Raw genomic sequence first — 26311 nt, 5'->3', positions numbered from 1 at the left:
CCTTATCTGGGGAAGGAGACGCACACCCACCCCAGCCCCCTTCTACCTGCCAAGGGAGGCGACTATTTACCCAGTGACCCACGGCTCTCGGTGAGCCGGGGCTGGATTTGTCAGAATTTCCCCATATCTTTCTGCTTTTGATTAAGGCTTCGCCTCGCAGAGGCGGGAGCAAGGGGCTGGGTTTGCCCTGCAAGGCGATAACGAGAGCAGATCTACTGGTCGCTGGTAACAGGAAGAGCCTGACTCAAAAAAAAGACCAAAACTCGCTGTGGGCACTGGCTTGAGACACCATGAGACCAAATCCACGTTTTGGTGTGTGCTGTATGTTTTTATAGACTAGACAGAGAGCCCTGAGCTGGCAGCTGGAGGGTGCAAGGAGGTGAGGGACCCGTGCAGCCGGCAGCAGCTGATCAGCACGTTGCCTTGCTGAATATAAAACGAGAAAGGAAGCTTGTAAATGCCACCCCGAGGAGGCCAGCGCGTGTGCCGGGAGGACGGGCTGGCGCTCGTACAAGCCCCGGTGCTGCCTCCCTTGGTTTGCTCGTGTGCCACCCGACCGGAGCCTGCGTGGTAACGCCTCTTCCCAAAGCCAGCTCCAGCAGAGCCCACGCCGACTTTGCTTTCGTGTCTCTGCTACGCTGCAGAGCAAGGGGAGGCTGGAGCACCCAGCAGCGCCTATCAGATAGTGCCAGGATCTGGCCCATCGCACTTCTGTGATGCTACTAGGAAAATATGGAGTAAACAAAGCAGTAGGAATAGCTTAGCCCACATACAATGAAGACGCGCGCCTCGGAGCCGTTCCCATGCTGCCTGCACAGGCCCTGTTTAATTTAGAGCACGGGGCAGTCTGGCAGATTATGCAGCGAGACATGCTAATTTGGGCTTGCGGTTCATGTGAAAGAATTACGAGACAGTCTGGGAGACAATGTGAGCTAATATTAGGACGCTAGGCAGGGAGTCAGGAATCCTAATCCCGACTCTGCTGTTGACCTCCTCCCAGGCCCTGAATCCCACTCCGGAGCTGCTTGGAGAAAAGAAGCATCTCTCTTTATGTTTGACAGCGTTAGCCCTGGGAGCTGTTTATCCCAGCTAAGGCTTCTGGTCTTTATTATATATAAATAGCAATGATAATCAAAATCTTTTCATGGGACTGCGGGGGAAGCACCTTGCATCGAAGATGCTGCTTTTGTTGGAGCCAGCTTGTATGTGCAGTAGGCGCTGCCTTAGCGTAAAGATGCTACTGCAGGATCAGCAAGCGCTAAGTTGTCAGGGATATTTCGGTGAAGATACAGCATCAGGCGACATGATGAATTCTCCTGTTTCAGTGCTTCAAATGTCAAGACGGTGTTTGTGTATCTTCCAAATCACTGGGCGATATTCTGTGCTGTGTTAATTGGCTCTGCTTCTGAGAACATGTATATGTGCGCTTCGCTTTCCACCTGTGGGTTGTCTCATGCCTGTAAATTACTCTCATGAGCAAAGTAAAGCCAATCCACAGATGGCTGCAGGATCAGGGCCATGCTGTGCTTTGCTGTCTCATCTGTCGTGGCTTTTGCCAGAATTATAATCATGACCTAGAGAGGGACCTCCCAGCCACTTATCTCGGCTGAAGGCAGGATGCATTGATATTGCTCTGGAGAAATTCCTCTCCAAATCCCCGGGCTGGTCCCATCGTTCTGTTTTACTGATAACTTCTTTTTTATTCCCTTCCCTCTTTTAATAATATTGAGGGTGTTTGGGCAAATTTTTCTTGAGGATGAAATAAACTTTCTATCGCAAAAATGTTTCTTCCACTCACAGTTTATACGAGGAGGGAAAAGGGATTTCTGCTGTTTATTCTGCACATAGTATTGCTATTAATATTCTGTGCTTGGACTTTTCGCTCTTGAGAAAAAACTGCATACCGGAGCTAGTGGACAAGATACTACCCCGTCTCAATCCCACATGCTTGTTGTTTTTGGGAAGCAGAGGCTTTGCGGCTAGTTTTATTTTCAGACAAAAACATGAGATTGACACCTTTAATTAGCTCCATGCAAACTGAACCATGCTGTGCTATGGGGAGAGCTGGGCTTTTTGGAGCTTTTCCTTCCTGCTTTTCTAATTTAAGTCATCAGACTTGAATCCATATCCATCACAAGGGACTATCGACTTGCTCAACATGCAGGATCTTTGAAAGGTTCAGGCTTCGCATCTTCTTTATGGCACCGTACAGACTTGTAAAAGAAGCCTTTCCTGATGGAGGAGCAGCTGTCTCCCACTAACGGGTTTTTGGGATTTTAAGAGGGAATGAAGACCCAGGTTTGTGGGCTGAAGATATATGGAGAATGCAGAGAGGAGACGCAGGGAATGGGGCAGGGAGGTCATACGGCTGGGTAGGAAAGCCAAGCTTTTTTTCCCTTTTGAAAATATTAGGTGGAAATGCTGCTATGTGCACCAGACCCACACTCCATAAAAATGCCAGATACGGATACTGTGCGGAGGGTTTCCTTCAGAAAGCTGAAGCGTGTGGCAGGCTTCGCTTCCCTTGCAAAGCAAATCCGATCCTTAGTATAACCAACAGGCTGTGCCCTATCCCCTCCGCTCCGGACTTCCTCGGCAGCTTTAAAACGCTGGGAACGGGCTGGCTCCCGCGCTGCCAAACAGCCGCACCCACGGCAATCATATCCTGTAAGTGCAAATGTTCCTAAAGGGAAGATATGCCTGAAAGAAACTAATGGACTTAAGAGCACAAATGCTGATGCAAGGTAGTGAGACCTGCAGTCCTAAATTGCTTAAGACTTTTTAAATACCACTTTTCAAGATGACTGTTGGCTTCACCCTGTCTGTAAGCCACTCCGAGGCTTAGGTCCCTCGGGGGGTAGACCTGCTGCCGGCTGGTTGCAACCTTTGCTCTGCGGCCTTGTGTTTCCACCCAACACACTCGGTAACACCCCCGATATACTCCTGCCTATTGTGCGTTATTTAAGCCATAAGATATGACAGAGTATGCTTTATGGAGCCATTAATTTATGCTGTGGGTGACTTTAACCACCCAAGAAGTATATTAATGGCCCTATAAAATACACCCTGGAGTGTCTTAATATGATTATGAGATTGATCTTCAGGTTTATATTCCACTGTGTGCGATATTATTGAAATAAATTGTAGAGGAAGGTGACACGGTGGATCCCAACAAGGGGCGAGCTGCCTTTTTTTTCCAGCGGATCCTGTGGTCACAGATTTACCTGTCCATCTCCAGGAGAACGTGCCATGAAACAACGCTGTAGCCACTTCAGGGTCAGGAGGCTGGAGATCGACGCACGCGAGGGGCTGCGTTTCAGGACGGCATTCGCTGACCCGGCTCTGCGCAAGACCTCAGGCAGTACCTGTCTGTGCCAGCTTGTCTTTGGCTCTGACCGCAACTGCTCGTGTCCTGATGCCTAGGAGGTTGTCTACAAGTACCAGGGGTCAACCCGTAGCTGGGCTTTGCTGATGTAGGAGTTGGGTCATCTTCTGTCGAAACATTTTCCAGAGATGGATCCAAAGCAGAGCTGGCTAGATTCCCTCTTGTTACCAGAGAAGCAGCTTTGGAGAAAAAATCTCTGACCACATGGAAAATCCTCCTCTGATAAAAGATAGGTGGGATCACTATGAACAATGATTCCTATCTGGGAAATAAAGCAGTAAAGGATTTTCATATTGATGGACACCAATACTGTGAGCGTACCAACAGGAAACCTCACTGGTAGAATGGCTGGACTTTGTTTAAAGTCTCTCTCTACCCCGGTATCCACAGGGTCAGGCGCTCAAAGCTTCAAGGCCTATGATGTCAAAGCATTGAGGGTTTGGACTTCATCTGGAAATTAAAAATTAATTCTGCTGTATTAAATCATCTGCATTTACAGTTTAATGGATAAACCCACAAAATTCTTAGTGACTAGACATGGGTTTTCATCTCAAAACAAGCAAAACTTTTTCTCTAGTTTTGGTATGAAATCAGACAGAATGATTTGATTCTTGGGGGAGTTTTGACCCATTTTAAAATCCAGGGCGCAGTGTGAAATTTGAGAGAAGCTTATGAGACCAAGACTGGAGGTCAATATTTTCTCCGAAAGAACCACTTTAGTTGTTGTTGTGGTATATTTACAGTGGGGCCCCAAGCATGCAAAGCACTTTCTGAAGGAAGAAGAAAGCAGCATCCTGCTCTGCAGCAGGTTAGAGGCCACCAACAGCTGGGCCACCAAACTTCAGCGATGCTGTAGACGAAGGGGCAAGGGAAATGGGCTCTGCGTAAAGCTCTGAGCCGGCCTGAATCAGCTTTTCTGGTGCTGTTGTGGGCTGTGAGCTGGTGAACAGCACGATTTTCTCCGAGCTGGGTCCACAGGAGGTGCAGGTGAGGTAGGACGGCTGAAGCAAACCCTCCTCAGAGAGGAGACGTGTCCAAGGTTCTCCCTGCCCCGTGTTAATGTTCAACTGTTCCCCAGGTACACTATGAAGCTTGGTTAATCGACGTTTGTAAAGTGCTTAGAGACCCTTGCAAAAAGGAGGGTATTATTATTGGAACGGCAGTAATTAGAGATGAAGAAGGCCTGTTAGATCATTAAATCGGTTCCCCTGCAAAGGCAGGACTGCAGTCCCCTGAGAGAGAGGACATGCTGCAGAGCCGAAATGCAAAGGCAGGGTAAAGGGTTTTGTGCAGCATAACGACCTGATTATCGAACTGGCTGGTGTAAGGGACTCTTTGGGGCAGAACCAACAGTGCCGCGGGTCACCGGCTCAGCGCTATTAACGGCTGATCAAGGGTTTCCTTTAACAGAAGCAGTTTGAGCAGGTATGTCCTGAAATCGTCTTGTTGCAGCAACAAAGTTCTGGGCAATTGCAGGGTCAAGAATGAGGACAACAGAGAAATCTTCTTGCTTATATTTGAGCTGTTACAAGCAATACCAGCTTCTAGGATCTAGGGACACTAGCAGTGGCTGACTTTCCTCATAGGCTGACTAACTGGTCCTTACTGGATGCAACTAGCAGGGAAAATGGGAGGAAGTCAGTTGAACATAGAGTGAACAGAGCAAAACTGAAGGGAAAATCTGAAATTAAGAGAAAGTTCTGGCTGAGGTTCGTGGATTTTGTTAATTGCAGTAAGAGCAGTTTTGGGAGCAGAGTGGCCTAGACATGAGAGTACAGCATTAGGATGAAGACAAGAACAGATCACAGTTGCGTTACACTGTGGTAGCATTTGTAAGCAAATGGAAAACGTCCCTCAGAAATCTGTCGTGCCATAAATCTTGTTGGCAAACTGTTTTTCTAAAGAGAGTGTGTTTCAAAAAATGTTTCCATGAGTAGTTCTGTAAGATCTATTTGGGGCAGCCACAACTCATGTGATACTCACACGGGTCCCAGATGAATCTTGGCTTAGCAGGGCTGTCACATAACACATCACACAAGATGAGAGTGATGAAAATACGTCACACCCAGTTCTCAGCTGCGAACAAGAGCCTCCCTGCGCTGTGCTCTTAGACGTGTGGCACGACTTCCATCAGCTGGCACGCAGGGGAAATGGAAATCCTCCCCTCTAACCACGCTGCCGCCGCTCACGGCTAACGGGCCTCCCGAGCATTTGCTCCCTGGGGCATTTAGCCTGCTTGCTGATTCACTGTTTGCTGGCTGAGACACCATAAAAAGCGCGTCACGATCCTAAAAGTGACAAGTTGGGTAGCCGGTTACAGAGGCAGTGGAAGCAGACGTGGGGCAGTTCTGCCAGGCAACTGCAGCTTGGACATGGAGCATCGGCATGGCTTTGCGGGGCAGGAAAAATAAGTATCCCAATTCCAAATGGAAAGAAACCTTTTAGAAAGCTGGAAGGAAACGAGGGCTGCACATAGCAGGTTGAGTTTCATGTGTCCATTTCTGCATTTGCCCTTAACGGCCAGGAAGGCAGGCTCTGCGGTCCCCCTGGAAGGGACCGCTCGTTCCAACCTTCTGAGGGCTGAAGATCCCATATGCTTCCCACAAGGACCTGCAAAGAGGTGGTCAAGGCCTGGGACTTGGGCATATACCCAACTCTACCGTTATTGTGCTGCATGACACTGGACAAAGTGCTGCAGTTTTCTGGTTTAGAGGTGGCTGTGCCATTCAGGCCAGAGCGTGCTGTTCGTGCCGTGCTGCTACGTGGCATTCCCTAGGGCGACGGGGATTTTGCAGAAATAGCAGTACGTTGGATCTTGGCTGGAGGAAAGGAGTGATAGGGAGGACACCGGGTACAGCATCCTTTGTCATCTAAGGCAGATCTAAGGGCAAGGAAGGTATCGGAGTCACCCCTGTTTTGTAGTCTGTGAAACAAGTCCAACTCATTGGCCAGCACCAGAGACGTTATGCTGAGCTCCATCCCCAGCTATCGCACGCCGGCTCCCCCGAGCCTGCTGGCGCTCCCCCACCGCAGATCATTTCGGTACGCGCACAGCTGGAAAGACGTGAGATGAGATAGCGACACGGATAGCAGCAAGATCTGCTGGGCTGCACCAGCGGAGCGTGTGTTACGGCCGTGCGGGAACTGAAGATGAGGCTTTTTGTTTCCCTGTGTCACTTCTCAGTCCTGATGAGCAGTAAAATAGGGCACGCGTACATCTGACAACTGAATTTCTTGCTGGAAGGGGTTCAGTCATGCATGAGACTGCTCAAAATGAAGCCTGGCTTTCAGGTTTTGGAAGCAGGGAGCATGGCCTGGAAGGGATAGCTGGTGCCAGCACACTTATTTTCCCTGCTTGACTTTTGCATCAGCCACTAAAGTTCTGGGTAACTTTGAAGAGTTGTGGCCAAGGGCAAACAAACTGACGCGCGTCCTTCCCCACCAGAAGGACCTCGGGATCGGTCTGTCCAGGTTCTGAATAATGATATGGGGGAAACAAAGTAAGTAAGGGCATGATTGAAATGCACTCAGAAACTGAGAAGTGAAGAACTAAGGATCTATGTTGGCTTTAATTCAGCCTTGCACAAGCACTTTGATACCACTTAATCAGAGACTTGCTTACGGCTTTTCTCGGGACTTGTGCCTCACTTTGTCCCATCCCCTAACAACCCCCTAGCAAGCGCAGGTGAGCGGTGATTTCCCGAGGTTTGCAGCTTGGCCAGCTCTGGAAAGGCTCCCGGGAGAGCGGAGGATCCCCCTCCTCCCCCTTGCCAGCCTTCCCCGAAACATGAGCCGCCCGGGGAGATTACAGAGGCTGAACTTCTCAATGGGCTTTCACGAACGCTCAGCCAAGCTGGGGGGGGGGGGGGGGGGGTCGCTTCTGAGCCCGTGCTCAGAGACGAAGCCTTGCTGCAGAGATTTTAAGAACAAAACCGGCCCAAAGGTGCGCGCTCGGCGCCGCTCCTTTTTTTTTGGGGGGGGGTGCGAGGGAAAGTTGCCCGCGGGCGCAGGCAGCGCCTGCAAAGCCGGGAAGCGGCAGCCAACCTGCGCCGGGGCCCCGCCGGCGGCTCCCCCCGGGCCGGGGCCGGGGCCGGGGCCGGGGCCGGGCCGGGGGCGGGGAGGCGGCCGGGGAGGAGTGTGCGGAGGGCGCCTGCGCCGGCGGCGGCGAGCGCGGTGCAGCGGGGCAGAGCGCGATGTAACAAAACAAGCGGAGCCTTTGTATCGCCTTAAAGGCGCCGCGCAGCGCCCGCGGAGAGGCGGCGCGACCGCAGCCAGCGCAACAAAGCGAGGCGGAGGAGGAGCCGGCGGAGGGCGGATTTAGTTAGTTAGCTTTTTTTTTTTTTTTTTTTTAAAAAAAAAAGGGACTAGGGGGCAGGCGGAGGTGGGTGCGCGCCCTCCGCGGGCGCGGAGCGGGCGGTGATGGCTTGAGGCGGCGGCGCGGCGCGGTGTGCGCGCCGGCGGGTCGGCGCCCCGCTGCGCACCTGCGGACGGCGCCGGGCCGCGCTCAGCATGTCGCGGGTCGTCCAGAAGAAGAACCACTGGTCCAGCCGCGTGCGGCAGTGCTCGCTGCGCCGCGGGCCCGGCGGGCAGCTGGGCTTCGCCCTGCTCGGCGGCGCGGAGCACGGCGAGTTCCCCTACGCGGGCGCGGCGGCGGCGGGCGGCGGCGGCGAGGCGGCGCTGAGCGAGGGCGAGCTGCTGCTGGAGGTGCAGGGCGTCCGCGTCTCGGGGCTGCCGCGCTACGACGTGCTGGAGGTGATCCGCGGCTGCAAGGACCCCATCGCCGTCAAAGCCGTCAGACAAGGTGCGAGGGGGCGGCCGGCTCTGCTCGTGCCCGGGAAGTTTTGGGTGCCGGGGGGGGGGGGGAGCGCCCCAGGGTGCATGTGCACATGCACACATATATATGCATATATATATATATAGAGTCACGTTATGGAGCCGGCCGCTCGCCGGGAGACTTTCCGCCGAGCGCGCACTCGGCGCTGGGAGTTTCGCGGAGCCGGGGGGACCCGCAGGGAAGCCCCGGGGGGGGGGGGGTTGCTCCTGCGGCAGCGCCCGGCTGCGCGGCGGGGCGCGGAGTTAGTTTATTTTTTTGGAAAAAGAAAGGAAAGAGCCTTCCCGTGTGCGATTAAGAGAAAAACCCCCCAAACTCCCACTTGAGGTCTGCGGGCGGGCAGCAGTCGTTTAGCAGGTTAGCATAACAGGCCTGGCTGATAGGGCTGTAGTTTCCAGGGCAGGACTTGAACTTAGTGCCAGGAAACTGTTAGTGTTGCGACAGCTGCTGAGGTTATTTGGCTGGGCAGGATAAACAGGAATGTGCCGCAGCACCTGTAGCTGCGGGTGGCCGAGCAGCGCAGCCCGGGTCACCGGTGGCTGCGGGAGGCCAGGGGATTTTTCCTAGGATCTTTTGGGAGAGTCTTCAGGGGAGGGTGTGTTACCGTCCGGCATCCCAAACTGGGGGGTCTGCTGGGGCAGGTGATGCTTTCTAACCTCGTGTTCTCAACCTGGCCGGTCGCTGGAGAGGCAGCAGCTAAAATGATCTTTCAGCTTTGCTGCTCGGCCCTGGCTTTTGCCGTAGGTTGGCGGGACGGCCCGCTGGAGCCTTGTCCTGATTTACAAGCCGCTCTGGGGGCACTTGTTTCACGGCCGCTGCTCCAGCTCCCACCGTCGGAGTAAATCACCGTGCTGGTGTGTCCTGCTCCGCGGGGCGGAGAGCGGCCGGTGCTGTGCAGTCCTGCTCTGCCCCCCGCTTTCTTCTTCCAGGGACAACGGCAGCTCAGGATTGCCCCGAGTCTTATATGTCAAAATGAGACTGCTTACAATTAACGTTGCAACCCTAAGTCGGTAGAAGTACTCCAGCAAGCAGTGTTGAACTCCAATGGAAACAGTTTTCTTCAAGCAGATGCCTGTTTTTCCCTGCTGCATTTTCTCTGCTTCACTGGAAACCAGGGAGTGAAACTGAGTCTGCTGATTTCCATTGCCCAGGAGGGGAGGGAGAGAGCGAAATAAAGAAAAGTATGAGGAAATTATGCAGGTTTTCTACGTGCTGATTGTTTTAGCAGAAGTGTTAGCGTGCAGCTCGTGATGCTGCGAAGGGATCCGTGTTGTGGGCGAGGGAAGCTGGGTAAGAGGCAAGCAATTCGCGATTCAACTTTTTCTTATGTTGAAAATGTTACTTAGTCCAAATGGAAACTCCTCATGGGAATATACCAGAAGTGACAGAATTTAGGGGTGAATGTGTCTCAGCTCCGGGATGGAGTGTCTGGTCAAAATGAGTCAGAAAGCTGTTTTTTCTCATAGTAGCTGGGTTCACGTGGGACTTGGGAGAAGAAGGTTTAAAGCCCTGCCTGGAGCCAGGGCAGGAACTTGAACCTTGGACCTTCCTGCTGCAGGAGTGAGAACCAAGCCGCTGGCTACTATGAGATCATATTTTCCTTTTTTTTTTTTTAATGCTTTATTAGAATGGAATATAGAATAGTTTTTCTTTTTTTTTTTTTTTTAAATGACTAAATATTTTTGTGGTTTAGAAAGCCAGTCCTCGTGCCTCTCTGAATGTAGCCTGGCATCTGCGTGGTGGTCTGCGCAGAGCGGGGAGCTCCCTCGTGGATCAGGATCGCGTGTGCGGGAAAGGAGAGCGTTTTAATTACAATGCGTTACTTCTGTGTTGATTAAAAATCTCATTATGGGGATGGCAATTGTCATTCAACAGGAGACGTGTGGTACTAGGGGAGGCAGCAAAGGAGTGTGAAGATCAGATTGTAAACACAATTTTAGCTGTAGGATTCTCTTCCTCTTCCCAGTTCTTGGTGCCTAATGAACTGGTGCTGAAGTGCTGTGGAAATCTTAGCCTGGAAATGTATAAGTTTTATAGGCTTGTCTACTTTGTATGACATTTACAAGGCTGGAAAAACAGGAAATTTACTATAAATAAGTCAGTCATCTGCAAGCGTGAACAGAGCAAATAACTGTTCTGACCTTGCAGTTAGTAGAAGACAAGGGACTAAGATGTGAAACAAAGGTTGAACAAGTTACGCACATGCTTTGCCATTAAACTGAGGTTTATAGGCTTACAGGTCCAAATACAATATTTTTTCTTGCTTTTGTGAGTCATAAGCTTGAATAGGTTCTCACATAGCACAAAAATGGGGAACCTGTATGAATTTGCTTAATTGGAATAACAGTATTTAATACTGTTCATATGGGATTTCTTGGTCCTTCCCTTCTGTGAGAAAGAGGAAGGAAAACTAAAGAACTTTAACAAAGCTTTCCTTTTCTTTTCCCCATAAGTGCCCTTTTTGGTGCTATAATTGAAAAAAATATACCGTCGTAATTGACTGGTTTGGAGGGGAAAGAGAAGAAGAATCTACTGTCACTTATTTCAGTAACTTTCCAAACTGTCAAATGTGCGAAAAAACATTATTTTAGTTAAAACATAGTGCTTTAATGACTGTGTTTCCATCTAACATCTGTGCCTAAATTCTGATGGATTTGGCAATTAACTCCTGTGGAGTTAATAAATGCAGTTTTATTGTCGCTTAGTTGGAGAGTATAGAGCTGATGCACTGGAGTATAGGAGCGATGGTAGCAGATCTTGTGTAAAGCTTGCTTCGCCTTAACATAATGGTTTCTAGGCTGTATCGTTAATATTATAGCTTCCTCGAATTTACCTCATGTTTTTCATAATTCCTTATTTGGATAAATCAGTAATAGGAACAGGGTATTTCAGATCAGGTGCACTGTTTCTGCTTATGTACCCTGCTTAGCAGTCTGGCACAAGTTAATTTTATGGTGCCCCTCTTCACGAGGGAAGAAGTAAGGCTGTATCTATGACAGATAGCTTATGTTTTGTTTAAGGCAGGCAAGAAGATACTTTGCCTCCTTGCCACCTCAATGCGAGATGCACGTGTGCAGAGAGATCTTAAGATTACGGCCTGTTATCTTTTTGCCCTTTGATTAGACGACCTATGCCAAAGCATGCCAAACCAGACGTCTGGTAAGGAGAACCGTCAAAGCCGGTGTTTTCATACACTTACTTTTAAATAGTTTTTCAGTTCTCAGCTCAACACTTTGCTTCCCTAGAAAGTATCTCTCAAAATCCCAAGCCCAAAGTGATCAGTCGCCTTGGTACCGTGGGGACTGGTTTGTGCAGAAGGTAGGTTGCTCATGGTGCTTTGGAACTGGGATGATCCCACAGTAGGGAGGACTGGTTTTCTTTTCTTTTTTTTTTTCTTTTTTTTTTTTTTTTAAACCGTGTACAAGGCAAATATGAGCAGGCGTGATCCCAAACAGAAGCGATCACTGTTTACCATCTCCTATCGGGTGTATTTGTTTCTTTTCAAACATTAACTTGACCCTGGGATGAATATGGGTACATGTGGGTACAGTGACTGTACACTTCAGTGCCATGCTGGCATTTGCTGTAGGACCCTACCATGAAATGTTGGAATCAGCTACATCTGTTAATGTCAATAAAAGCAGCTTCTCTCACGAAGTTTGCCAGAGCTGGAGTTTGGACCGTTTCCTTCCTTGAGAGGGCTTGTGAGAGAAGTGCCATCTTCCAATTTTTCTTTTTTTCCTTTTGTAAGGCACAAAACAGTTGATGCATTGGTAATTTTTTGTGCAATCAGTAGTTCTGCAAACATTGGGAAGCAGCGTGTCGCTTTGTTAATGGGCAACACCGAGCATCTCGTGCTAATTAGGTGACGCTGGTGCCTGGCATTAAAGAGACTGAAAGCGAGTGCTGATGCCTTCATACCTCCGTGAGATGCAGCAGAGTCGGCACTTGTTTTTTCTGTGCAGTCAGCTGCCTCTGTTGGTCTAGGGAAGGTCAAAGGCATTTAGAGAGCTCTTGCAGTTCCTAGGAGTTTACTCCTGTAGTGTCTCCCATGACCTCCAAAAAGCATTTTCCTTTATTGCGTGTGTAGCTGAATGCTGGTCACTTGTACGGTGAATTCTCTAAGTAGCTTTCTGTTTGACCCCTGCTCTTCAACTTTGCCTAAGTGGATCCGAAGTGGAATGAAAGACTTTGCCGTCTGCAAGTTTGGAGACGTTCATGTATTTTAGATTTTTAAGGCCTGTTTTCAACATTGACCTGCTGGGATGAGCATTATGCAGGGCTAGTCGCTACCCAAATGTAAAATAAGAGAAGACAGATTCTCTTTTTCAGACAACTTCCAATATATTGTCATATACGGGTAATCTTGTTTCTCTAAAGTAATATGCATTTAGTAGTCATGAGATGTGTATGTCGGCATATTGAAATACGGCTGTTAGGAAGACCTTATCTTTACTCTGCCTGAATTTACGGTGCGGTACTTGTCAGGATTTAGAAGGTGATCCTACTTGTGGCAAAACAGTTGCCTGTTCCTTTACTGTCTCTCAAGAGCAGTGAGTTAGCACCCCAGAGCCTAAGTGCCACATCTCTTCTTTCATTAAAAAATTCAGGAATTAGTATGATCCTTTTCATGGGATGAAAGTGGATTATGCTCCCCACAATAAGGTTAATCTTTGCGCCCATTGTGAGGAGATTCCAGGCGCTCTCTTTATGGCTAGTCAGACCACAGCGCAATTAAATCACAATTACAGGCTCATTATGAGCAATCGTGCAAGATTATTGCAAAAGAAGATGTTAACACCACCTTTGTCTTGTTTTCGGCTTATTTTTTAAGGCTATTTCAACCTCTGCATTAGTGAATTATTGAGCTGCTCATGTGAGGTTTAAGATTAATCTTCTGTGTATCTTGTTAGACGTTTAAGAATGTCTTTTAGCAAATTTGACAGCCAGACCATCACTAGCTCATTGCGTTTCTACGTTTGGGATTCACAGCTTTCTCTGGTGCAGGCTGCAATCATTCTTGGGTTTTTTTTGACTGTTTCTGTATCGCTTTCTCTGATGCCCCAGAATACCCCTACTCGTTTGACACTGTACGCGTAGGGAGAGCTTCTCCCCAAAGGCAGCTATGCTAAGTTTTTTATGAGACGTTGTACCTTTAAAAAAATCTTTGAATAGCATCTTTTTGTGATCATCTTCTCTTGCAAGAGGCCTGGTACAAACAGCTCAAGTCTGTATAATTGCTGATCTGGGCCCAGATCCTCTCTCTTGGTTGGAGGCTGGTGGTGGCCACGTAGGGTTGACCATATGGGCCAACATGTCCCTCGCTTGTTGGAGCTCAGCATCGCTCAGTTTGAAGGTAACTTGGAGACTGAGAACGTGCTGCTGCCTCAGGAGCATTTCCCATTGAACTAGCATCAGGCAAGGGTGTAATTCTGAAGACCTCTATTGATGGTTTAAAAAAAAGGGCCACATTTCTGTTATTTACATTCCCTTACTTTAGTATTTTGAAGGTTTTTATATGCTTTCTCTCGCTTTGACTGGAACTCACAAAATCAAGGCATACAACTTTTTGATCCTTGTGGGCTATAGCTAAGTGACTTAAGTTTCTTGATGGAAAAACATGGAATATTGGATGCGTATGAGTGAGTGCTGGGAATTTATAGAAGCAATATTAAGAGTTGAGGGGAAAAGTTAGCTGAATGCAGGGATCCTTGCTGTGAACAGTCAATATTTAGAGAGTTGGTACTTGGACCCCTCCAGTGTATTCGAGTTCCTACCAGCTGAGCGTATGAACTCTCGGGGCAGCAAAATGCTGGATCATCCTGGTCATATTTCTGCAGAGTTTTGCTGTAGCTCTCTCTGAAAATTTTTAAGCCTTCCAGAAACAGAGCATTATGTGACCTTTTTGTACCAAGGACACAGGGATGGACTGTCCCCCCTATGGCATACCAAGATCTTCTGTGCTCCCGTAACCCCATCACCAGAGGCACTGGTTGCAGGACAAGGAAGACAGCAGCTTTTCGGCGCAGAGTGACAGTGCTGCTGAGCGTGCAAGCCCATCTCCCGAAGAAACATAATTTTCACCGCTATCATCATTTTCTCTGCCTCTCTTGACACTTGCTGTTTTGTTTGTTCTCACTTTATGTTTCCGTCTTGCGCAGCTTGGCTGCTGTCGCGGTTTTCGCAGGTGAGGCCCATGACTCCCGCTGGAGGATGCAGCCGGTTTCCGTGGCCGCTGGAGCACGGAAACGTCCCCCAGCGCATGATTGCTGATCTGGCCGCTCTGGCGAGCGAAGGGTGGGCATCATCGTGGACCTGTTTCACACTCTTCTGTTTTTCAGGCTTTTGCTGTCTTTTGAGATCCATATAGTAAATCCTTACAGCATTGGATGCTTGAAGTTTGGGGTTCTCTGCAGTTTTTGGGTGTTGGGAAACAAGCCTGGGCAATCAACCAGGATTTGTTTCCTACTGATCTGATGGAGAGCTATAAAAGGCTGCCTATTTCCAGAGCAGCTTGGCAGCTTTCTGGACTGGGCTGGTATGTTGGCAGTTTTGGAGAGGATTTTTTTTTCTGTTATTGTTCTTTTTTCTCCTTCCCCGCCCCCCCCCCCCTTTTCCTTGTAGACCGAATAGGTGGGCCAGAGTCTTCCTTGGCCCTGTAGGAGCTGCATGGCTCAGGGTAGCCGGGATATTTTTGTTGAGATCCACCCGTCGGTTTCCAAAGGTCAGCCACGCCATCCATCTCCGTGCCGTGACATTTGCAATGATTTCCAGAGCTCCTCTGCTGCTACGGGCCGGAATGATGGCATCATTCTCTGCGCTAGTCCCCAGCTCTGCCTCTGGCGTGATTTATGCTGAACTGTTTTGTGTTAGTAATATTGTTATGAACCTACATAAACCTGAAGAAGTTCTTTTTTTTTTTTTAATTACCCCTAGTAGACCTTGAGGAAACAAAATAGATTTTTCTTCAGATCCTGACATTTTACATTTTCACAGACTTGGCTTTTGATTAAGAACAGCTCCTGTTTTTATATTTGAGAGGGCCTGTATCATAGCTTAAAAGAAAAATAACTTAAAAATACTTGTTGCACTCCATTGAGTGTCCTCTCTTAGACTAAACAGTATTGCCTATTACATGGTGTGAAAATAATGCAAAGTGTCCTGTCTTCCTAATGGAACAAAAAATGCCCCCCAAAACCTTTGGGTTTACTTGCAAAGTGGAACGGATGCACTTAGAGTTGCAAGGCGTTTGAGCAAGGAATCAGTTTTGCGTCATTTGCTAATTCTTGACGAAAGTGCTCATTGTCTTGGGTTATACATCTGTAATTTGGGAATCCTAAAGTTAGTGCCTTGGTGCAATTAGGTCAGGAAGAGACTGACTTTTTCTTTCTTTGTATCTTTAATCACAGTGTTTTTTTTTTTTTTAAGAGGAAAACCTCAACTCTGGGTTTTTCATTTAGTTATTAACAAAAAGCCTTTGAAAAAGAGGCTGCCTAAAACCAGCCACTCCCTCAGCATAAACAAAGCCGAGCAGATACTGTGTGCTTTCCAAAAAACTCTGTTATTGCAGTAGTGCAGATCCTGCTTTATGTGGGTATTAGTCCAAAGCAATGTCTTGATTTTGGATGTGTGTGTGCACGAGAGAGAGGGAAGTTACCTCCGAACAAGCTCAACCGGGAAGGCGAGCAACCTGGTTTCAGAGCAGCTGTGCCAGGGGCTTTTCTTAAAAAGAACAGGGAATATGTCTGTCCTTCTCCTTTTTCCAAAGGTCCGGGTGGAATTAGCAATTGAAGATACAGGGATACACAGGGATGCTCTCGGGGCTTGTGACCGGAGAAAAAAATCCCCTGGAGCCCCGGTGGAACTGAGGGGTGGCTGGAGGAAAGAGAGGGAGGGCCGGGCAGCAGGGAATGTCCGAAGGGTGCCAAAAGCATCGGGTTCAGGACAGATTCCTGTGCTCTCCACTGGCTCTTTTTACTGACGCTGAGACCATCTCTGGCCTGTAAATGGGTGATGAAAGTTAGGAGAGGATCTGCTGTGGAGCAGCAGAAGGGCCCTTCAAGCGCGGAGGCAGCAGGGGCTTTCTGCAGGACCAGATGCGAGCGAGGCCGTGCTCCCAGCCGGCTACAAACCTCCGTCCCCCGCGGTCTAGGCAAACGTCTTCCTGTTCTGGGCACTGTAAATGCCGAAGTGTTGATGTACGACCTGGGATTCAGTTTACTTTGCCCTTGGGTGTCCTGTTAGGATGCGGCGCCCAAAATAAATTGTGGTCCTACAAGTTGCTGCGGGAGGAAGAAGAGCAAAATTCTTCTGCTTCTCCACAGACATATGTAGGATGTGGGAAGTAAAATGACTCCAACCAAGGCAGCGCTGGAGTCAGCAGGAGACTTGCCCCTTCCTTTAGAGGAGGCGAGCCCAGAAAGGCTGGCGTGTGGTTTTTGCTTGCAATTTGGGGGAGGGCATGGGGTAGCGGGAAGAACTACTGTGTCCAAAGCAGGCGCCCAGCAGCCGTTGCATGAACGCGAAGACGTCTCGTGCAAGTAGTGAGCCAAAAACTCAGGGGACAGCGTGGCACGTCGCACCACTGGGCAAGCTAATGCCCCATCTGTGTGCAGAGAAGCTGTCTGCGTTTTGGGTGGATTCGGGATATTGTCACCTCCCAGGCGAATCCGCCCTGGGCGGCGCTGGTGTTGGCCGAGCCTGTGGGAGCCTCTGGGGACCGGCTGCCCCCCTGGGCCGGGCTTGGGCCGTCTCCGGTCTTGCCCAGGCATCACTCTCTCCCTTTCCTAAAGGCAAAGGAGGGGTTAGTTTGATGCAGAACAAACAATTATGTCTTTCTGTTCTGCCTAGTATGCGTTTTTCCTTAAACAATAAAGTGGCTAATATGGAACATCTTGCTAATTTGCGCCGATTTGCAGTTGAAATTGCAGCAGCCTCTGTGCATAAGTCTAAAGGCTACGGAGGGTTAACAGTGGGGCCCTGTGAAAATCACAGATTCCGTTATTTTTAAGGTAAATCGGAAAGTTGTTTGATTTTTTTGTTGTTTTTTGGTCAAGTTATCTTTCCCCTCTGCGCTGGCAAACTTTGTATATTTGTTTTGTGCACAGATATTAAGCCTGCACAGCAATAGGATATAGTGGTTTATAGACTTTGTATAGTCTGTATGAATTATAGACTCCTCATCACCTACCATCTGCTGTTATTAATTAGACTTTTTTCAGATGGAGGTTTGACCCGAAGAATCCATTTCCACGCTTACCATAGCTATATTACCTCACTTTTCAGGAGAAACATGGGTAGGCTGAGAGTATCGATCACTGACCTAATCTCACACAAAGGTATTTTTGTCTGAACTTACAAAACTTTGTGCGGCAGAGAGTTGTGTGTGCTACACCCGGAGCGGGGCTGTTAACCCCCGACGCTTGGCGCTCTAGATTTGTGCAAGAGGCACAAAACTGAGCAAAAGGCAGTCGGGGCAGTAGTGGTGCCAGCGCTGCGCGAGGTCGAGGTTTGGCTTTTCAGAGGGCTGCAAAGATGTTAGATGCAGTTTTACATGTGCACGTGGCCTTTGCCCAGCCTGAGAGGAGGAACTTGCAAAAACATCCTGTATCACCTATCAAAATATTTAGATTTCTTGGGTGAGGCTCCTAGCACATGTGAGTGATGTGTTTAACTTTTGCTTTTCAGAGTTCACGTTTTCAATTTTTGCTCCAGCAAAGAGTTCCAGCCTCTTTTCTTGTTGTCTCTCTTCCTTTTTTCCCCACTCCTTTTTAGTGGAGCCTGAGCGTCCCGCGTACTCCCGTGACTCCAGCAGTTCTGGCTTTGGCCCATCCAGTGCTGTGAATTTCGCAAGAAGTGGCAAAATTTAAGTGCTTTGCTGTCAGGAGTGCTACTTAAAAGCTGAAAAGAAATAGTATTTAAAAAAATTATGGCTGGGAGAAAGTTTACCTGCCTGTTGCCTCGTCAGGAGTGCCCGTAAGAACCACTCGCATGCCGCTCTGGGACGTTCTCGTGGTGCTGCGGTTCCAGCGCTGCTGGTCCTGCAAGGCGTCTGCAGGAACGTGCCGTTTTTGAGACAGGTCGCCCGTCAGGCTCCCCCTGCTTTGAAACGACCCCGCTTTATGGGCGGTGTTGCATGCGGCTGCTGCTGTTGGACCTCCCCGTCCCTCCCTGCCGCCGGGCACGCCGGGCAGCCGCTGTCTCGGCCGCGGTGCCGTTCCCGCGAGTCACGTCATGGGACGTCATCTCGGCCGGGTGCCGAGTTTCGCCGGGCGCGCAGGTCGCGGCGAGGTTGCGTTCGGCTCCCTCATCCCGGAGGCAGGAGAAAGTTACACTTTAACAGAAGGCAATTTTTTTTATGGGGGTGAGAGAAGAAATGAAGACTTGGGTGGTTTCAACAGTGCTAGGGTGATCTTTGAAGCCTGGTTGAGTTTGGGGCCCTCTGGTGCCAGGCGCTGCATGAACCCATGGGGACTGTCCCTACCTGGAAGGTTTGCTGGAGAAATGGGCAAGGAGATGTCCCTAAAAAGGCTCGGAGTGGTGTTTCAGGGGGAGGAAGCAGGGCACAAAGACTAAATGGCTCGAGCGGGGCCTGGAGCATGGCCAAGGACCTGCAATCTCGGCCCCCCTTCGCTGCTGTGCCGTGGGTCTGCGCTGCTTCCCTGATTCACATCCATACGGAAATGCAGGGGAAGCCTGTGAACTGCTTCACCTGCTTGAAATGTAGCATTCCTCCTATATGTGTTTTATGGCATCCTTGGAAAACATTTCAGTTGCTGAGGTTTTATCTGCAAAAGAGACAACCTAGGGACTAAGGAAGGTTGCTGGTTTTCGATTGCCAATTTTCCAATTTAATAGCTGATTTTGGAAACACCTAGATATTGTTTTTCCCAGGAGCAAAATACCGTCTATCTTAGGTAGTCCTGACCTCGGCTGGGACATCTTGGTGGCATCACAGACTCATAAGCAATGAGCGTGTGAATTTGGTCCTGTCGGAGCTTTAATGCAGGAGAAAAACCCCAGCAGAAAGGAGGGAGCTTCGATTTAAGTGTCTGCTAATGTAATACAGCAGAGTGGGCTTTTTCCTCCTGTCTGTGTGGATGTAAAAGCTGCTGTAATGGGTGCCGGGGCCTTTCTGGAGCAGCGTGGAAATTGCCGTTCGCGTAAGAGCTGAGCAAGTTGTCACAGCTCAGATTGTCAATCTCAGATTGATTTAGTTTAGCAGGTGCGCAGCTCCGTGTAGTCGTTTGTGCTGTGGTTTAGGACCAGCTTGGTTGAGCCCGGAGACGGAGGACATGTCGCTGAGAAGTATCGGGAAACTCCCGAGGAAGGGCTGAGCTCGGAGCTGCATGGTGGCAGCCGTGACCCCAGGGACATGGCACCGCGCGATCGCTGGGGCTCGCTGTCGCGGCACAGCTCTGCCAACAGTTATCCCATCGTGTGCTGGAGATCGTCGAAAACAACAAAATCTTGGCTCCTAAGCTAGCTCATCACAGTCAACTGTTTGTTTTATTTTTATTTTCCATATTCGTGTCTCATTTGTTATAATGTCTTCTGTGGTGGTAGCTACCATGATGGGATCTTGCCTCTAAATGAGAGTGCAAGTGTTTTTCTACGGTGCAATTAAACTGCCAGGGAAGGTTACATCAGCTGCACGGTGAGAGCCACTTTCAGATGATGCATACAGTAATTCATTAGTTTATTTAAAAAAACAAAAACCCAACAGCAGAAAAAACACCAAGTGTTTCAGTTGTCTGCAGAGCCTCCCCTCCTCCAGGTCTTGTGGAGCCTTCTCACAGAAAGGTTAAAAACTTTGCTTTAAGGAGTTAGGGACCTTTTTAGCCATCCTGCAGCCTTTAATTAAAAATGGTGCTCCTCTTCGCCTGTGTTGGCTGCAGGTGGACAGATGTTTGTCTGCAGCCGGCCGTGGCGGTGCAGCTGCTTTCACCGCACTTGCGGCTCTTCTCCGTCCGTATGTCCCTTCTCGTACATCTCCAGATGTCTCCAGCGTCTTCCCAGAAACCTCCCATTCCCAGTGGGGAAGGGGCTGTTTTGCGCAGTGTCCGCCCCTCCGTGAGGTCCCGGGTGTGCAAAACCTTCCCGGTAGCTTCAGTGAGGAAAAGCACGGCTTCGGCAAGGCCTCTGCCGGGCTGGTCCGTGGTGGATTTGCACCCGATGGCAACGCTGCCGATAGCTGGCTGAGCCCATAGCTGAAATAGTAGGGAATTTTATGTATTTAATTGTTTTTCCTCAAAGCCCCTAGTGTAGAAGAGACCTTAACGTTATTATGCATGTAGGAACGTTGTCATGGACCACGTTCAGGGGATTTTTCACCATAAAAACTGGGGATATTGCTTCTAGCTCCAGTTTAGCTGAAAGGAGGCTCTCAGACTCTGCTGTCTTTTAGATGGCATTGCACATCCATGTGTTGTAATATCCAGGTGAGCTTTAAGTTGCAACATTTAGAGAAAATATTTCCATTTCCCACTTCTGTAGGTAAATGAGAAATATTCACGCCTGTTAGCTCCCATGCACCCCAATTTGCTGCCTGAGATGAGGTTTGCAATACAGAGGGGTATTTGCATTGTTTCCCCCATCTCTGAACTCTGCGTTTCCTCTTAACTAGTTCAATCAAACTGCAGTGACATTTCAAAGTCTTCCTGAATGGCACAATTATAAATACGCCTTTTGTAAGAAGGCTGAAAGAGGGAGTTCAAACACTGCATGCAGCCGCTCCGGTAGGAAGTTGTTTAACTTGTCTAAATCTCTCGCTTGCTGCAGAGCCTCGATTGAAAATGACAAATTGCTTAAAGCAGTTTCCATGTTAGTCTTTAAAAAATGCAGTTTCTCTCCATCCAGAACACGTGGAAGGCATTTGTGCACTTGCCTGACTGTTCCTCTGTCCTGAGGCTCATGCTCGGCGCATTTGGTCTTCATATAATTTTCACACACAGCTGCTTGGGTTCGTTTTCCCCCACTTCCTATTGGATGAGGATTTTCTTTCGGTGCCTTAGCTTAGACATTAAAAGTCAAATATCCCCGTGGTGCAGACTTCGGGGACCACGGGGGAAGCGAGGAGGAGCCTTCCAAACTCCTCGCTTTTCAGAAGTGATGTTCAAAGTGGCCTGAAATCCATAATTTAAGCTGGAAAGTCTGTGTCCGCAGCCAAGTAGTCGTAATATCCTTTAAAACACTCAAGTGTTGAGTGGTGTTAACGCTTCAGAAAATGACAAAAGGTCTTTTTTGCGTAAACGTTTTCAATTACTTCACCGTAGTTACTGCTTTACCAGAACGATGTATTTGGGCAGGTACCGTATGCAGAGCAATATAGTTGGCTGTAACTGCTGTAAAAGTAAAAATTGCTCAATTGAAAAGACTCTTTTTTTTATTTAAAAAAAAAAAGAGAGATTTCAAGTCATCCGCTGCGCTCAGATGGCCTTGCACAGAGGAGGACGTTGTGTGGTGAGTACCCATGGAGGGTCTGTCACCAAGCCCTACACCTAGGGCAGCTAGAAGAAGAGGGGAAGGCCTTAATGTAAAAGAGACCTGGGTCCCCTTAGCGTGGCTGAATAAATGGCAGGGCTGGAAATAAGGTGGAAATTATATTTCTAGGGTCGTAACACACTGTAACGAGGCGCTTGGTGCTCTTCCTTTCAACTGGGATGAATTTCTCCGCTGTATTAATTTGTGGAGCTGCGGCGGGTGGCTGTTATTTCAGAGTTTCGGTGTTGCTGACGGGCAGAAAAGTTCTGGTCTTGCGTTATGCTGGTCTGCAGCGTCTCAGCGCTGGAGGGACGGACGGGCGGACAGCCCCGGGTGGGACGCGGCGGGGAGCGCGCGTCCATCGGCTGCTCCACGCTCGGGTGGAAGACGCGCTTTGGGCAGCAAACGCGTCTGCGAGCACAAGGGCACAAGTTGTTCCCCTCCGGACTGGCAGCTTCTTTGCCCCAAATGGCATCAGCCTCAAACAAGCTGGCGCTGCCCTGTTGCTCCTCTTGAGAAAGCCCTGTTGCTCAAGAGGGACTGTCACCGAGCCAGGCAGGAGGCCATCTGAGGACAATTCAGATGCTTTTTCTATAACTCGAAGGCATGTCACATCCTGGCACTTCTATTTTTACTTTTTTTTTTTTTTTTTTTTTTTTTGTAATACTGTTTTTCTTTTATCTGCTATGATCCCTTCATTTTTGGCAGGTTTAGTCTGATGCGATATTTTGGCTTTCTTTTTTGTAGCTATTCCTTTGTTGCCTTTTAATGCTCTGTTACAGTGTTGTTTTTTTTTTTTTTTTAATGGTGCTAAGAAAAAGAAAGTAATAATTACAAATTTTCTGGGGTTTGGGTTTGTTTTTCTTCTCATGAGTAGCTTGGGAAACGAAATTGCTGTTTTCTTTGCTGTGGGATGTGTCATGCCAGACTGAGGTGAGCGGTTCTTTCCGTTCTGCTTCCTATTGTAGAGTCTGGCGAATTAAAAAAAAATATATATATATATTTTTAAAGCTAGCAGTAGAAACTGGCACCCACTGGTGAGAATAACCTACCCCAGGAAAGTATCTTTCTGTTATCTCACAGGTAGAAGACAATTTTTGCCTAGAAGCGTGAAGGCTTTATATACCTTGTTTATGGTATTTAGTTTTTTTCCTTTTCTGCCCCCCCCTCCCTTTTTTTTAAATATCTGATTATGCCTTTGGATATTCTTGTTATCTGTAGAAAAGTCTGATAAAATATTTTTTTAATAGCTGTTAAACCTGTCTCGCTGGCTGCTGCGTGCCTGGCTAGTGAAGCCACCACGGACCCTTCAGACACCCGTTGCGAAACCTTCCTCCTCCGGAGCCGGCTGCGAGCCGTTGTCCTTTGCCTCCTGGATCATGTTTGTGTCCCTTCTCTGCTCGTCCAACGTCCAGGATCATAACGAGCAGCACCGGGCTGCTTTTGGGTTCCTGCGTTTCCACGCCGGCAGTTAACGATTAACCCTTTTTCTTTAATAACAAGGCCGTGTTTGCTCTGACAACCCTTTTTCTTTCCTGCACCCCCGTTGCATTCCAGATAAAATATAGTCTCTTCCCAGCAAAACACTGGAGTTAATATTCCACTTGAGGTATGCTAATAAAATTCCTCATTACTTGTATGGAGGGAACCGAGTCCAACACACTTGTTTTAATACCCCGGGTTAAGAGAACGCTCCGAAACGTAGGAGAAATGCCTGTAAAATGCATGGGCACCATGTCACCGCTGTTCGTGACAGCAAGGTGAAGACATTGGGGAAAACTCTGCGTGCAGAAACCTGTGACATGATAGCCAGATTTTTTTTTTTTTGTCTGCTTGATTCTTAGAGAAAGCAGACCCACTTGGTATGTTTGAGACCGTTGTTCTGCGCAGACCCGAGAGGGCACGCGGTCTGTCTTCGCCGTGGTGTTTTCGAGGAGACTCTGCATTTGCCGCAGAAAACCACGTTTTTCAAGGGAGCTTTGCTTCTGTGTGCAACCTGAAACGAGGTGTTATAGTAATAAATAACTGGATGCTTGAAAACGTAGTTTTGGTGGATGTTTAGCCCGGTGGGAGTGAGCCGTGCTCCCGCTCCCACGGCTGGGTGCTGGTCTCTGGCTGGTGGGAGCTGTCATTAAACCTGCTGGTCCCGGGCTGGGCTGCCCCGCGGCAGCCCGTCTTCCCCAGAACCTCCTTTTGGCCTTAAAAAAACCCAGCACTTCCACCACCGTTGCAGAGAGTCTGTGCAGCAGTCTGAGTTGCTACCTTGGTTTCTATCACATGTAAGCAAGCCTAAATCCGCGTATTATACCAATCTGCATTTGGTGGGATTTGTCCTGGCACGTCCAGAGCTTCCAAGCCTGATTCCTTTTACGAGCAATTCTTTAATATGGAGCCTGGGGGACAAGACCCGACTTAAAGTTGGGCAGGTGAGAACAAATAGGCCTGGTGTGGACTTCTGCGGTCTCCAGCTAAACTGATGGAGGTGTCTGAGTTCTGCTCTGCGTTTCGTCTCGAGTGCTGTGCTCCTCCTGACGGTAACACGCATTTCTGGCCTGTGCCTCGCCGTGGCCAAGGTAGGGGCCATCCCGGGAGCCTCCCAAAATTTCACTACGGGAAAAGGCCGATAGCAGGAATTCATCATCTCCTTCCGTGAGGATATTGTCTTGTTTTTCTCCTGTGTGCTACTTCTATTTAGGTCATCCTGGCTTTCTGAGTTAAAATATGCGTACATGCATTACCTTAGGGTTTGGGGGATTTTTTCTTTTTTGACATTGGTTTTTACTCTTTGTAGTGTGTATTTCTTCATGCGGGAGCAAGATGGTTTTAAGTGGAGCAAGGAAACAAAGTGTAAAATTCCATTAACTCTATTGAGTGATAGCAATGCACCCATGGTAACTCCATGAAATACTGTGGCTTTAAAGTTTGCTACCTCTGCTTTGTGAGAGACAAAGCTTTTTGCACCGGATTAAAAGCAGACTTTGCTGCAAAGTCTCATTCTTTACTAGTCTAGCTTTTCCTCAAGTAGGATGAAGTTAGATGCAAACCATCACAGAACTTGCTGTGTGTTTTGTACCTCCATACTGGAGAAGCTGGGCATGTCTGTGACTAGCTGAATGATGCGTGAAATAAATGAAACAACAAAATGCACAGTAGTTACTTGAGAGAGATGACTTCCATCCTTTGGGACTGATTTTTTTCCGAAGAACCTCATTTCCAATTCTAGGTAATGAGATTTTTAAGCACATACTGTGTCTTCTGAAACCAGCAGCTCTAAAGGCTAGATTTTAAATTATACCTAAAATCTACAGGTTGATTATGCAGGATGTTATATACTACACAGTAGAAATCCATCAGGGTAGGGTCAGGGATAGATCTAGTATAACTAGAAACTTTTTGGAAAGAAACTTAAGATGTCAAAGTGTATGCTAGTTAACTAGCTTTGGGCTAACACTTTATTTTTCTTAGATGTTTTTGTAATTCACTTTATGGGTATCAAATTAGTTTTGTGATGCACCACACCAAATACAAGGGCAAAAAGTTCAGACATCTGCAGTGCAGAAGAACTGATTTCATTGCCAATTTTTGATTCTAAGTGTAGCTTTTGTGCCAGCCAGTTAAAACCCACACTTATTACAGCCGTTGTGGTTTGGAAGTTAAGTGTTCCTGTGTTTAACTCGTATAGTTTTACCGGATGCTGGTTTGGGCTGGAAGCTGGCAAAGCTGAAATCTTGCGTTTTCCTCTCGTGTGTGCTGCAGGGGTAGGGAAGGTGAGCAAGGAGAGGTGCGTATCAGGAAACGGAAAAGGTGTGCGTTTTTGGGAGCGTGTAGGAACCTGCAATCACCTCCTTAACGTTTCATGCAGTATTACATATCTAACGTGCCATGCTAGTGCAAATAGGAAAGGCCCCTGCTGTAGTGTAGTTCTTGGGGAAAGATGGCTACTGCCATACGAAGTGCTCGGCATCCGTTCCCGAGCACGGTCTTTCAGTGCTTCAGTCACAGATTTGTGTCTGCTGCTTGTGGGGGATTTCTGCTGTATTTGCAAACCGTTTTAGGAAAGCTTCTGGGGACCAAGAAGGTCCCCAGGGGGAAGGGGCAGGGATGGAAGAAGAACGTGACCCTGCGAGCCGTTACTGGTGACTGCGCTATTTTAAAAGCAGACTTAATTTTGAGCTCTTCGTAAACAAATCTTTGTGCCAGCTTCTTGAGTCTTTGTGCCAACTTCTTGAAGCTCTGCAGTCGGTTGTCGTGGCTGGTGCTCGGCTGCTGTGTCCTCCCGTGGGCGCTGCAGCCTGCCAGGAGTGAGGGACCCGGAGCTGGGGCGAGACGGGGCAGGGGAGGAGAGCCGACCTGTCCATCCCAAAATGCCTCTCGGTGCTTGGGAGGGCCTTTGGAGAGGGACGCGCAGTCCTGTTGGAGACTCGCAGCTCTTCTGAAGATTGCTTGACAGCATCATTATCCAGCGATAAATACGTCTGATGGATCAATAAGGTGCCTCAGATGCTGGACTCATCGAAGATCCTTCATGCTGGTGTCCTGTGACCCAGTGGACTGCATTTGCCCCCGTACTCTCATATTTGGCCTGGAAACAGAGTAGGCAGCATGGGCAGTGA

General features: G+C 48.5%; 1 protein-coding gene across 30 annotated transcripts in view; it reads left to right on the top strand.

Moving 5' to 3' along the window:
• Positions 1–7518: 7518 nt before the first annotated feature.
• The window catches only part of MAGI1 (membrane associated guanylate kinase, WW and PDZ domain containing 1), a 344450-nt gene continuing 325657 nt past the window's right edge, over positions 7519–26311 (top strand). For all 30 annotated transcript variants that reach the window (XM_064519162.1, XM_064519147.1, XM_064519163.1 and 27 more), the window contains exon 1: positions 7519–8186. In XM_064519162.1, the coding sequence (XP_064375232.1) occupies positions 7895–8186 (292 nt within the window). In that variant the 5' untranslated portion in view covers positions 7519–7894. The remainder of the gene's footprint in view (positions 8187–26311) is intronic.

The sequence above is a fragment of the Dromaius novaehollandiae genome, chromosome 12, assembly GCF_036370855.1.
Source record: "Dromaius novaehollandiae isolate bDroNov1 chromosome 12, bDroNov1.hap1, whole genome shotgun sequence".
In the NCBI taxonomy this organism is placed as follows: Eukaryota; Metazoa; Chordata; class Aves; order Casuariiformes; family Dromaiidae; genus Dromaius; species Dromaius novaehollandiae.
This window is presented reverse-complemented; position numbering and strand designations above follow the sequence as displayed.